Source organism: Protopterus annectens, chromosome 2.part1 (genome assembly GCF_019279795.1).
Source record: "Protopterus annectens isolate FY-2018-M chromosome 2.part1, PAN1.0, whole genome shotgun sequence".
Classification (NCBI taxonomy): Eukaryota; Metazoa; Chordata; order Ceratodontiformes; family Protopteridae; genus Protopterus; species Protopterus annectens.
In genome coordinates this window covers 1493753479-1493767335 of record NC_056729.1, presented here as the reverse complement: position 1 = coordinate 1493767335, position 13857 = coordinate 1493753479, and the positions used below count along the sequence as shown (strand labels likewise).

The following is a 13857-nucleotide window of genomic DNA, read 5'->3' as shown; positions in this document are numbered from 1 at the left end:
GATTTATTATCTATTTTGTATTATTATCTATTTTGTATGTTCTGTTTTCATATTACTTTATTACGTAGTATTGTAGTTTATTGACCAGGATCATACATACAAATAAGCAGTTTCTGCTTAGCACATTAGTTAGAACATGAACATGCATGTAAATTAAAAAAAAAGATTTTGGAGACATTTTGGATAAAGTAAATGCTGTAAACTAAAGATGACATGATGCTGGAAGAAAAGTAACCAATTAAATTATATATATATATATATATATATATATATATATATATATATATATATATATATACAGAGAGAGACCGAGAGAGAGAGCATAACAATCATGTATGCTTTTTATATTTGTATACTTTCAGCCATAGTGATGATATTAATGTCTGCTGTCAATGTATTGCCAGCCTAGCAGTACCTTGCTGAAGCAGAAGTATTTCTTTTGAATGCCTGGGTGCTGAGACTCACCACAGACGATAGCTCCTAGTAGTCATCCTGGTATTAGTGCTTCTGTTTTGCTCCTCTAGAGAGAAGCATCATAGGGACATTATTTCCTGAAGACTGCTGCTCACCAACAAGCTTGATAACTGCTTCATAGGTGCCAGCTTGGGATTTTTGCTTATATTTTGCTTCTGGTGAGAGAGCAGAGGCCATTGATTCCTGACTGTCCTTAACTGAAATTGAGTGTCTGTGTGGGATGTTCTTGACTGGTCTGATTGCTAGTCAAGGCATCTACCAAGAAGAGGCTACAACAAACATACAGACCCCTGCATCATCTGGGAAAAACTGAACAATGAACCTGTGGTCTGCTGTGGGATTGGTTATAATGTTTTGCTTATGGTGAGAGAAAAAGCAAAGGGTTATTGTATCCCAGCAGCATGAAGCTGTGGTGAGAACAGCATTAGTAGTAGCCAGTCAGGCAGATCTCCTCTTTTCATTATTTTGACAAAACTAATTCTTTCTTTCCAGTAAGTACTGCTTGATTCGCTGCTGTCTAACCTAACTTCAGAATATATTCCTAAATACTCCATCCATAAATCATCAGGGTCTACTTTAGTAGTTCCCCTCAATTGATTTACCTTCATTTATACTTATCTATTTTGTATGTTGTGTTTTCATATTATTTTATTACGTAGTATTGTAGTTTATTGACCAGGATCATACATACAGTTATTTTCTGTTTAACTAATTAGTTAGAATATCAACATGCATGTAAATTAAAAAAATATATATTTTGGAGACATTTTGGTTAAAGTTGCTTATCAAGGGCCAGGATCCACCACATTATGCATGACTCAGTTCATAGAACCACAAGTACCAGTGTGATTCAGTCATAGTCCATGTGGGTGTAAATGACCTGAAACATAGTCCCGTAGACTATGTGAAGAGAGACATCGTGGAGCTCTTGGAATATGTGGCCCTGGCTGGTATGAGGCTAGGCTTGAGCAGCATTTTAACTTCTCCAAGGATGATCTTACAATGCAAGCAGAAGATGACTGACTAATAATTGGCTTAGTTTCTGTTGTCATTCTAAGAGGGTGCAATATTTGTTAGCATGGAAGGAGATGGTCAACAGACCAGGTTGCTTTGCCACTGATGGTCTGTACCTCTCCCCTTTAGCTTTCAGTATTAGCTAAAGCATTGTTCTCCACTATAATGCCTTTTGTAGGCAATTCCAAACTGAAAGTACTTCAATTATAGCAAATAACAAAAGAAGAAAATCTAATGTTGAGTCTTAACAAGAAACTCCACCCCCTACGTGCTGTCCTTATCCTAAAGAATTCTGACATCTGGATAGTCACTGAGACATGGTTTAAAGACATGGACAGCAGACCAGCAATGCAAGGCTATAATGCCTTCCACACATTTAGACCTGCTACTACACAGTCGGACTAAATGTGGCGATGTCTTGATTTACATCAAAAATAAGTTTACCTCAAGGCTGGTCAAACATGATGATGATGATGATGCACTTGAACTTTTCCACGTTCAAATCACCATATACAAAGTCCCATACCACTTCCTTGCAAGCTATAGGCCCCCCTCTATGACCCAGGAAACTCTTAACATGTATTTAAGCTTACTGGAAATACTCACCATCCAGCGCAATATGAAATTCATGAGAGACTTTAATTACCCTACTATTAACTGGGAATCGTATATGACACCAAGCCTGCAGGGACAGAGATTCCTGGATTTTGTAAACACAAACTTCCTGGACCAGATTTTCAATTTGTAGACCAGGTGTGCAAACATGCTGGTCTAGGTACAACTGTATATGAGAGAGTGCCACACACCCCCTAGTGTAATGTCCTCTCTGATAAGGTCAGACTGCAGAATGGTCTCCTTTGAAGTAAAAGTGAAACTTGGAACCCCAGCTAACCCTATGGCTAAGTTCTTACTATTAAATGATGACCTGTCAAAATGTCAAGCCCCCATGAACCCTGAGAACGCTGCTGCTGCCTAAGCGAAGCTATTCACAGGAATCCTATGCAAGTATATTAACAGATGGATAGAGGCAGCTGTACCCACCAAGAATAAGAACAGAACTAACTCTAAAAACAAGCCACCCTGGTGGAATCACAACATCAGTAGGCTGTATAACAGAAGTAAGTAAATTGTGGTAGACATTAGGAAGCATAACACCAAGCAGGATAAAAACATTCTTATCAAACTAAACAAACTGCTCAGAAGACAAATAAAATCTATCAAAGCTAAAATTGAGAGAATTTTGGCCTCTCACGCCAAGGACAACCACAAGGCATTCTTTAGCTACGTCTGCAACCTCAAAGGCAGTACTCAGTTGTGTGCAGAGGTCATTGTAAATCTATGCTTACCATACAAGGCATCATCAGTCCTTACCCTGATGGACCTCCTGCATATCCACAAAACAAACATCACCAGAATTACCCATTCTAAAGATTTAAACCTTACATATGATATAAATAGACAGGTATGTATCCTAGAGACTACCCCTCGTCTCCCAGAGACTACCCCTTGTCTAGAACAAGTTCCCCATCCATGTGAAGCAGAGTTCCCTCCTAACCGTGTTGAAGTGCAACTTGGACATTTGGATGGGGAAAAGGAAATTCATCCCTGGTTTGACACTTATGTCTCTAATGGACATAGGCAGCCTGTAAATGGTTCATCTCCCAGGCCTCTGATTATACTTATCAAGGGTACCAAAACTTGTCAAAGATTTGGGATGCATGGGTAGTCTTAAAAAGGCCCTAGTGGTTGTTTGCCTAGTACACACCTATGACTCTATGAACCTTAGCTACCTATTTAGCAAAACTACTCAATACACTGATAAACCATGTAAATGTAGAAATGCTAACTGTACAAGTCTGCAGCTAGTATTCCTTCCTCTTTCTGAAAAAAATATAATGTTGTGCTGTAAATCTTTGTTTACTATCATTGCTCATATGTATATGTTCTATATTTTATTGTGTCTAGCACTTTAGTGTGGGAGAATTGAAGCTAATCTGCAGTTGAGCTTTAGCTTCTGTTTGTGGGGTTGAGGTTGCTTCATTTATCTACTCTGACTTTGAGCAATTCAGTTAATCAGACAGTGCTTCTAGGTCACCCTGACTAGAAACAATTGTGCCTTGTGGATTTATCTTCTTAATGCATGATAAAATAAACAAAATAATCATTATATACTGTTTGTGCTGTCACCACCCCATTCTTGGTTTTGCATTATGTAGGGATGTGTTGTATATGTTTTGCTTACTTGCATTGCATTGTACACTGTCCTTCATTTTTTGATTTGTGAATCTGCTAATAAATCTGCATGAAGTCTTTCTCCTGTGCCTCAGTGGTAAGTGGATATGTGCCCATTTGGACTAGTCCGGCCATAAAAACAAACAGCCCGTGGCTGTAAATAAATAAAATCTGAACAATTGCCAGTTGTAAATTAGAAAAAAGGAATGACTAAAGTATGCTTTAAAAAAAAAATAAAGTAGTTGCTCATTTATGACTTTACTAGAGTTATGTTATTACTAAATGAGTATCTGTTGACTGTATTTTCAGGTCAGAATATTGCTGTTTTAACTAATCAAGTGTTTTCTATAGGCTGCAAGTTTCTTCTCAATCGAACCCTTACTGAACTTCCAAACAGTATTGCCTCATTAAGCACGAGCACAGTCAGTCAGGATCAGCCCCATCGACCATTGACATCTAGCTCTAATCAACAAAGCACAAGTGGAAATAAAATACCTTGGTACCTTGCCCTTCTGCATGAAAAGGTGAGTAACAGAAATGCAAATCATGCATGCCATTACATTTCTGAGATTCATGCTACTTTTCAGAAATAGCAAATGACCAAGGTAAGCCAAACAGTGCTGATGCAGAAAATACATGATTTGACATGAATAGCTGTGTGTTGTCCTTTAAAATACTTGGAGTAAATGATAATAAATGGTGTTCATGTTAATGAGTTATTCACTTAAATTTTGCTAAAATACATATTACATTGTGTGTGTGTGTGTGTGTGTGTGTGTGCGTGTGTGCACGCGCGATGTTTCTATATTCTTCAATTTTCCATCAGAATTTATACCTTAGCATGTTTTTGCAGTACCTGAATATTGCCTTGTCAACAAATTTTATTGTTCTTGTTTTTAAGAAGTTATCTGATATGAAGGTAACTTAGCCTGTCCTGTTCATTTAAGAAGCACTGCCTTAGTTGCAGTTGTCAACAACATATGTTCTTTATCCTTATAATGGTTTACTTATAAACTAATGATCTTCCTAAGTGGGTTCCCTCACTTTGTTTGTGTCTTTCGGCTTTTCCCGGTTAGGGGTCGCCACAGCGGAACTCCGGTCCGCTAATGATTGGCAGTAGATTTTTTATGTGCCGAGTTTGCCAGCCCTGACGCACAACCTTCAATGAAGGTAAGCCCATTCACGCATGCCTCCACACAGAAGACGCTCTAGTTGAGAATCGAACGGGACAACGTCTTGCTGTGAGGCGACAACGCTACCGCAGCACCACTACTGCAGTAAGTGGGTTCCGTCACTATACAACAAAATACGACATACTGCATATTTTGCAGCAGTATAGTGAAGTGGGTTCTTTCACTATACTGCTGCAAAATATGCAGTATGTCGTATTTTATTGTTTGTGTGTCACTTACAGTAATACTAGCTTCTATTTTTGAAATGACTGAATTATTCAGCACAATAAAAGGAATGGAATTGCTTAGATTAGCAGTGCAATTATCAGATTGTTCTGATAGACTAACTCACAGTTTCAACTTTCATGTGTTTGTTATACTATTCAAATGTTAGTTAATTAATTAATTTGCTAACTAACTTATTTGGTTACCCACTCCACATTGACCACTATGCCTCCCTCGAGGATACCAAATTGATCCACTCATTCTTTCCTGTGTGACAGTTCATTATCCCATTTGCTCTCCTTGGATGTGTGTGTCTGCTGCCAAGATTAGTGATTCTTCCACTGGGAGGAGAGTGTGGATTTTTTTTACTCTCCTAATCCATATCTGCAATGGCTTGTGTGTTACACAGTAGCTGTTACCTTGAGATGCCAAGCCTCAGGGTCAAGTTGCATGCCACCTACAGTATGTGCATACCAGACTTATTGCTGCAAGCAGTACACCTACACGCCTGCAGGTATCACCAATCTACTGGGCCCTGCCATTACTTCTTGCTAGGATGGCTGAGCCAGCATCAGCCCCTCATTCCCATTCTCAAATCACCCCATCCATTCACTGCCTGTACTGCTAGTCAGACACATCTAATATGATTGACTTACTTTTGTTTACCGGGTTAGTCAAACTGTGTCTGTGGCCTGTTTTCTGGGAGATGGAGAGTGGTGTTTATTGTGGAAATCTGGATGGTAAGTTGGGGACCAATGATTTAGAAGCTGGTGAATTAGCCATAGAACAAATGATTGACTTGGTCAAAGGTACTGAAATTATCTTTATTTATTTTACTTTATCTGAATTTGTTTACTGGGGTAGAGTATTAATACACATGGACCAGTTCTAGTCCCTCCCCAGGAGTTTACAATTAAAATATTATCAAATAAAATTTAGCAAGTATAACAAAATGTTAAAAATGATTTGAGAACAGTAGGTATTACCTGTATGATCAGATGCACAAAACTGAACATAACACAAATTAACAATGTAGACAAAGAGGTTAGTAATGTTGAAACTTGTTCTGTTAAGAATATTTGAGTATTTGTTGGAATTTTTAAAATTTGATATATTTACCAATATTTAAAAAATAAAGGGATAGTTTACAACCTTATATTAAATGTGAAGTGTTAACAGGTTGGAGAGAGACAGTCTTGAGGATGGCATAGGAGGGATCAGCAGACATGATTCATCCACTCATCAAGATTTGAGGTGGAGCATGTCCATTAGTTCCGGGTTAGACATGGCCTTGTACGTCAGGCAGAGATCGCCTCTGAGTAGTCGGTAAGCAACTGAGTAGAGCTGGAGTTTCTTTAGTCGAGCTGCATAGGGCATCTGTTTGAGGACCACGATCCTCTTGGTGAGGTACTTTTGAGGAATCTCCAGCTGTTGCAGGTGTCGGGTAATGTACATCCCAAATGGGGCATTGTACTCAATTATGGGCCTGATGAGTGATGAGTAGAGGGGCACAATGACCTCTCTTGATCTAGATGTGAAGCCTTTTGTGATTAGGTGAGTTATGTAGAAGGTTTTTCTAACCACTTTGTCAATGTGATTGTCAAAGAGAGGTTACTATCTACTTGGGTCCCCAGATCCCTAATTACTTCTTCCGTACTTAGCGGATTACCTCCTCTGTGGTAGTTTGTGGGCACTTTGTTTTTCCCAAAGGGGATGACTATACATTTTTTGGCATTTAGCTTGAGGCCGTGGTTTTGACACCAGGTATCCAGCTCCGTAAGACCCTTCTGGATGATGCTTGTGTCAGCCGGTGAGTCGATTATGGCTCTCAGTTTGCAGTCATCTGCGAACTTGGTCAGCCACACTCCTCCCGTGCTTGCCTGTACCTCAGAGAAGTATATACCGAACAAGAGGGGTCCCAGGACAGAGCCCTGTGGGGAGCCACTTGTAACCGGTTTAGAGTCAGACATGGCACCCACAACTCTGACCATGTGAGTTCTATCCCTGAGTCAGTTTGCAACCCATCTTGTGACGAATGGGTTGATATTTAGGCTGGTAAGCTTATTTATGATACCAGAGTGGGGTATTGTGTCGAAGGCCTTTGCGAGGTCCAAGTAGGCTATGTGGACTGCCTTTCCCTCATCTATGGCTTTGGTAACTGTTTCGAAGAAGTCAACTAGGTTTAGGAGGCAAGATCTGCCTTTAACAAAGCCGAATTGGGTAGGGTCCAGTGTCTGGAGGTTCCCAGTGTCTTTGTTTATGAGATCCATGATGATCCGCTCCATAGCCTTGCAGACCAGGCTAGTCAGGCTTATAGGGCGATAGTTCTCGGGATCCATTGTGGCGCCCCCTTTGTGGAGTGGGATTACCGTTGCTGTACGCCACTCTTTGGGTACATAACCTGTGGTGAGGCTGAGTTGGAACAGTGAATTTATGTGAGGGTTTAGTTCTTTTTGGAGTTCGTGTAAGACGCAGCCCGGGATGCCATCCAGTCCCATTGATGCTGTGTTTTTTTACTTTGGAAAGGGCTGCTTTCACTTGTGTGTCTGTGATGTCAGGGGACTGCATACTTCTGGGATAGACAGAGGTCCTTTTGGGGGGGAGAGGGGTAAAGTTTGCACTGAACCTGTTCGCCAGGATGTTGGCAATGTCAGTGGGTTCAGTGTACTTTGTGCCATTTTGCACCAGCTCAGAGCAGATTTGGGAGTTACCACCCAGATTCTTGATGTAGCTAAAGAAAGCCTTGTGATTATCTTTAGAATCTTTGGCAATTTTTTTTCGAAGCTAGCCTTTGATGATTTTATGAGGGATCGAAGTTTCTTGCTAGTACTGATCAGGGATGCCTTCCCTTTTTGGGATTTTGCCCTATCATGTAATAGTTTCCTCCTTCTGCTGTAAAGTTTATTTATTGCCGGGGTCCACTAGACTGGTCTCCTGTTTTTGGAGGAGTGAGTCTTGGTTTTACTTGGGATGGCACGATACATGCATTCCTGTAGGTGCTCATAGAATGCATTTGTGAAGGATTCTGCATTTTGGGTAGCATTTTCCATTAGCCCGGGTGCTTTGGAGTTCTCCACCTTGGTCTTGAGAAGTGTGAAGTTTGCTTTTGAGAAGTTTTTCACAGTGGTTTCCTTGGCTGGGGGTGGGGTTGGGATGTGGATGTCCATAGTGATTAATTTATGGTCTGATCTTACCAACGAGGGGTTTACATCTAGTGTGGAACATTGAGCCCCCATGTTGGTGATGACCAGGTCCAATATGTTGTCCCCTCTTGTGGGAGTGGTGACCAGTTGTTCCATGGTGTTTGAGTTTATAAATTCCAGGAACTGTTGCTCAGAGGAGTTTGGACTTGAGTAGTTTTCCCAGTCAATGTTTGGGTAGTTGAAATCCCCCACTATCATGGTGTTTGGTGAGACCTTCATATTCTCCAATGTTCTCAGGAATGCCAAGTGGGGGTCCTGGGACAAGGTGGGTGATCTGTAGCAGGCTAAAAACTGAAAATCAGTTTTGCCCACTCTTAGTTGCACATGGATGGTCTCCGATGCCTCGTGCAGTGCCACTAACCTGGAGGTGTGGGTATCCTTGATGAAAATGGATACTCCTCTGCCTTTAGTATTTCGGTCGGAGTTCTGGGGCCGAAAAGAATGGTGTGAGTTATATCCTGGTAGTGCTGGGGTGCTCTCTGGAGCCTTGAACCAGGTTTCTGTTACTGCACAGATATTGATTTTCTCCATACTAAGGAGTGCCTTGAGTGTGTGCATCTTGAGGTTTAGACTTCTGGCGTTGAGTAGCATTACCCTTAGTTTTTTGTTTCTTGTATTTTCTATGGAGGTGGGTTTGTCTTTTGAGCCTTGCCTAAAAAAGGCACTGTGGGGGTGGCAAGAACCTTAGCCAGTATTTGAAAGCCTAAGGGTGTCAGGTGCAAGCCGTCCCTAGCGAAGCAATGTGGCTTGTCGAGCATGTCATCCCAGGCTGACAGACACTGGATCCCCTTTGAATGACACCAATAGCTTAGCCAATTGTTAAAATTGATCATTTTGTCCTTATACTGTGGCAACATTCTTGGTGAGGCAAGATGCTACTCAGGGTCAGGGTCATAGCAGCCTGGGCTACATGATCCGAGAGCTCCTCTGTCTCTTTTCATGTAGTCCAAGAAGGTACGTCTCGGGTCATTCACACCAACATATACAATGACAGAGTCATATTTGTACTTGCTGTGGAGTGACCTGAGTGCTTGTGTTATGTGGCGGATCCTGGCACCTGACAAGCAGCTTACAGTGACCTTCTCCTTGTTCAGTCTTGTGAGCGGGGCGTCAGTGTGCCTGATAAGAGTCTCCTATTGCTAGTATATTTGGTGTGCTATTTAGCCTTAAGGGCTGCGACTGTGTGGCACACTGACTTTGTGAAGTATGTGATATGTGAGAGTTGTTAGGTGTTAGCGGTTGCTTGGATGTCTGCTTTGGAGGTCTTTGCTGCTTTGGCAGATTTTTATTTAGAGCCTCCAAGTATGTTTTTGTGAGTTTATGTGTCTTGTTTGCTGATATGATTGGTCTATGTGGGACTGGTTGTGTGGTGTGGGTGGTTTCCTTCTCCTCCTGACTGACTGTGCCAGTCTTGCGTTGAGAGAGCTCAGCCTCCAGTTTGGCTGTATAGTTGCATCTCTCACATACATTTGAGTTTGTTGGAAGGAGGAGAGGGTTGTCTGTGCACATAAGGCAATTGTAACATTGCCTCAAGATTCCCAGATTCACCAGCTGGACTGGAGAGTATACCTGAAACTGCACTTTGGACATGTCTGGATAGTTTAAAGAACTGTTTTGTTGATTGTCCAGAATGGACGAATAGGGAGCCTTGTACTTCTAGATAGTATAAGGGGGTGTAGTGCTATACTATATTCATAGGTTCATAGGTTCATACTAGGCTATCTGCCCTAGGGCATTTATAAGCCTAGCCAGAGTGTGTTTGCTTTACTGAGAAATTTGAGCAAATGCTGGGCTGTAGAAGGAAGGCTGAGTGCTTACTTTTAGAGTTTGGCTAGTTCTAAGGGAAAAATTGAAGAGCAGACTTTGTGGAGCCGGGAATAGTTTAAAACTGCGCAATGTTAATGCAGGTTTTAAGGCAGGGAGCTAGAAAGAGATAGGAATTAGCCCAAAATGGCCAATAAGCTACTAGTTGCTGGGCTGAGACCACTCCTCCAGGGACAGATAGGCTGCTGAAAGCCCCCCACTCTCACTGGTGAACAGAGAAGCTACCTCCTATCCAAGTAAGGATATGGGCAATACAGGAACTATACCACAGCCCAGAATTCAGCATACCTGAAATCTGGACTACTCTAGTTTAGAAAAGGCAGGAAACAAGGATTTTTTTTTTTTTTTTGTTTTTTTTTTTTTGTTTTTTAGTAGAAACAACAGAAACTTAAACAGGAAACACTGTAAATGGTTTAAACGGCTACCACACTTGAGTGTGTAGCCTACAACAGTTAAACAACACAAAAATGACTTTTAGAAGTGCAAAAAAAAGTTAAAATACAAAAACAATGCTTTTGAGATATTAAGTAAGCCAGAAACTCGCTTTTCGGCGAGAAAATGTAGTCGCAGTTAGAAAGCAGAGAAAAAAATACTTTATCTGTTTAAAGTCTCTCTTTTGTCTCTCTGCTGCTTGAATCACTCTGCAGGACACCACGAGGAGCTGTGCTGTGTTAGAAACAAGTGCAAAACCGTGCAAATGCGGGTTTTAAGGCAGGGAGCTAGAAAGAGATAGGAATTAGCCCAAAATGGCCAATAAGTAAATGCTTTAAACGGCTAGCGCACTTGAGTGCATAGCCTTTGGAGAGAATGTAAAAAATTGGAAGATGTTAGACTATTAAGTAGCACTGGAGATTAGTTGGAGAGTATAATATATTTAAGAAAGTGAGACCTGAGAGAGAGAGAGAGAGAGAGTTACAGGAGTGGAGAATCAGTTAAATATTTCCTTTATGTGTTACTGTGGGATGTGGAGAAGCAGATGCCTTTATCAGCTTAAAGAATAATAGGTATGTAAGTAAGTATTAGGCAATCAGTCTGCACAGCATTAAAAAGCAAAGCCAATAAACCATATTGAGAACTACCCTCAAACCTTAAGGAGGGAGCTAGAATATCATCATGTCCTTCACACAAAGGATATCTTCTAACACACAGATGTCCAGCATTATATAGAAGACAGTAGTAGTAACATTTTGTTACCTGGCATAGCATAAGGTCCTTCTAGAGAGGTACTACGACTGTTGCGTCAGTATGTTGCAAACAATTAATTTGACTGTGGAATCCACAAGAGCTATTGTGCATATGAATACAGATCTTTTATGATGTGTCCTTTGATAGCTGTAAGTGCTTACTGATGTTTTAGAAAAAACACAATGGGAGAGGCAGTGGAATGTTTTTCAGGTTTGACCTGTCTAGCATTAGAAAGAGAACTGTGCAGATTGTGATCCAATTTTATCACAGCTTCTTGGTGCTGTGTTAGCTGCCTAATGACTTTTCCTCAGTCTTAAAGTGCTGTTTTAAAGTAACTAGTTTAAAAAACAAAAGATGTGAAGTTGTTCAGTCTCGCCGTTTATTCTTACACATGGGTACGGAGCCGAGCCATCGGCTCCAAGTCAGCCGCTTTACTAGCTAAAGATCTCAGAGTAGCTGAGGCCAGGCCCCCATCCCATGATGCTCTCTGTCCTACCCCAGATCTAGTTTGCCGCTGCAACTGATCGCAAGGTCATCGGAGAGCTCGGGCCAGTAGAATTTTATTACTTTGTTTTTTTGACAAACTTTATACTGTATTTGTGAGATAATTGATCTAGTGTGTTGTGCTTTCTAGTTCTTAGTACTATTAGGCAGGTTAGCCTTTAGAATCTGTTATATTTAGATTCCTTTGTTGGTTACAGAATGGTTGCTCTTAGGCCTTTGCCTGTTTTTTTGGTTATATCATTTTATTAGCATACAATACCCCCATCCTTTATAAATCTATTGATATAGTGTGCAAGTAGATAGTGTGTTTGCTGTTAGGCATACATTTATATCCTTAGTTGTGCAGGGATTTGACAACTTAGGATTGCTTTTTTTGCTGTATGCTGTGTTGTTAGTGCAGTAACCGTGTTTTAGGTTAAGTTACTGTATTTTGTGTAGTAAATTGAAGTTTGTTCAGGGCTCTGACAACTTCTAGCCTGCTAGTGTATTTCATGTTTGCTAACATGGCTAATCAGAGAGAGAAGCAAAAATCTGGCTTCAAGAAGTGTCCAAAATGCGGGCAGAAGATGTCCATTACGGACACACATGTAAATTGTGTTTATTGTTTGGGGCCTGTTCACCTCCAGGAGGATTGCTCTATCTGCCAATCCTTCAGCAATAGGGTTTTATTAGAGAGAAGAAGGAAGCTGGTAGATACAAGCTTGTTAAAGCCAGCTTTTCAAAAGACCCTGGATAAGGCTGGCCAGACCTCCAAGTCCTCAAAAGGGTTGAAGTCCTCGAAGGTGTCCTTGGAGCTCAGGTCATCAGCTCCAAGCCTTTCTGTGAAGGCGCAGTCACCAGCTCCGCAGTCTTTGGAGCCATGCATCGAGCAGGTGTTTTGGAGCCAGTCCCGGGTTTTGGAACAGGTCTCCGAAACTCTGACGTCTCCAATCCTTCGATCGATGGCGTCTTCGGTTCCTTCAACCCGTTCTTCAAGGACCCTTTCTGATGTGGATGTGGACCGGGTGGTGCAGAGGCTTTTGGAGAACCCGGCACTGGCTAAATTGCTTTCGGATTCGACCCAACAGGTTTCAAAGCCTGAGGCCATCCCACTGGCTGCGACTGCTCCTCCTCCGAGCCGAGCAGGGCCATCGGAGACAGAGGAGAAGGAGGATCTGATGGTTGTGGAGCCTTCAGAACCGAGGCCTGTTCCAGTGCCTTCGGCTCCATTAATCCTGACTTCTTTGGTTCCATTGGAAGAGTCTTGGAGCCGACACCCTCTCGTCAGTTCTGTGGGGGGGGGGGTCGAACTGATACGTCGGTTCCGACCCTTCCTCTTGGGGCTTCAGCATGGATGAGCTCGGCTCCATCCTCTGGTTCGGAGCCCACTGTCTCGGTGCCGGCGAAGTTGCTGTCTTCTTCAGAACCGGCAGCTTCCTCGGGTCGAAGCAGTGGTGCCTTCGATGCCATGAGGAGGGTTATGTCGTCTAAGACACACACATCATCAGGTCCTTCCTCTTCCTCCCCTAAAGTGCCACGTTCTGCCTCTACATTGCAGGTCCCTGTGAAGCATTGAGACCTGGAGCCTCGGGTAACCCCATTGGGTGACCCCTGCTCTACTAAAACTTCACCAGAAGCCCCCACTGATGAGGTTCCCAGGAAGAGATCATGCAAGAGAAGGCATTCAGATTCCCCTCAGGAATCTTTGACATCAGACACCGGCTTAGAGGAATCGGAAGGGTCCCCACGGTCCCCCTCGGAGGATATCTACTTTGTGGATATCCTGGAAGTCCTAAAGCAGAGGGGGTGACTGGCAGTCTGCTAGCCCTACTGAGGATGAGTCGGTGCTCCTGAAAGCCTTTGGGTCTCAACCTTCCACCTCGTGGGTTACTCCGCCCTTCGACGAGTTGATGGAATTGGTCGCTCAAAGGGCGTGGGAATCTCCTGATTCTATGGAACCGGTCCGTCAGAGACCTAGCAAATTTATCACCTCCTCCTAAGACAAAATGTTCTTCACTAGTCTTCGTTGATGCCATTGTGGTGGC

General features: G+C 42.2%; 1 protein-coding gene across 4 annotated transcripts in view; it reads left to right on the top strand.

Annotated features, from left to right (window-relative positions):
- CCDC27 (coiled-coil domain containing 27) overlaps positions 1-13857 on the top strand; it is a 1043518-nt gene that overhangs the window by 339041 nt on the left and 690620 nt on the right. For all 4 annotated transcript variants that reach the window (XM_044062954.1, XM_044062953.1, XM_044062952.1 and 1 more), the window contains one exon: positions 4072-4244. In XM_044062954.1, coding sequence (XP_043918889.1) covers positions 4072-4244 — 173 coding nt within the window. The remainder of the gene's footprint in view (positions 1-4071; positions 4245-13857) is intronic.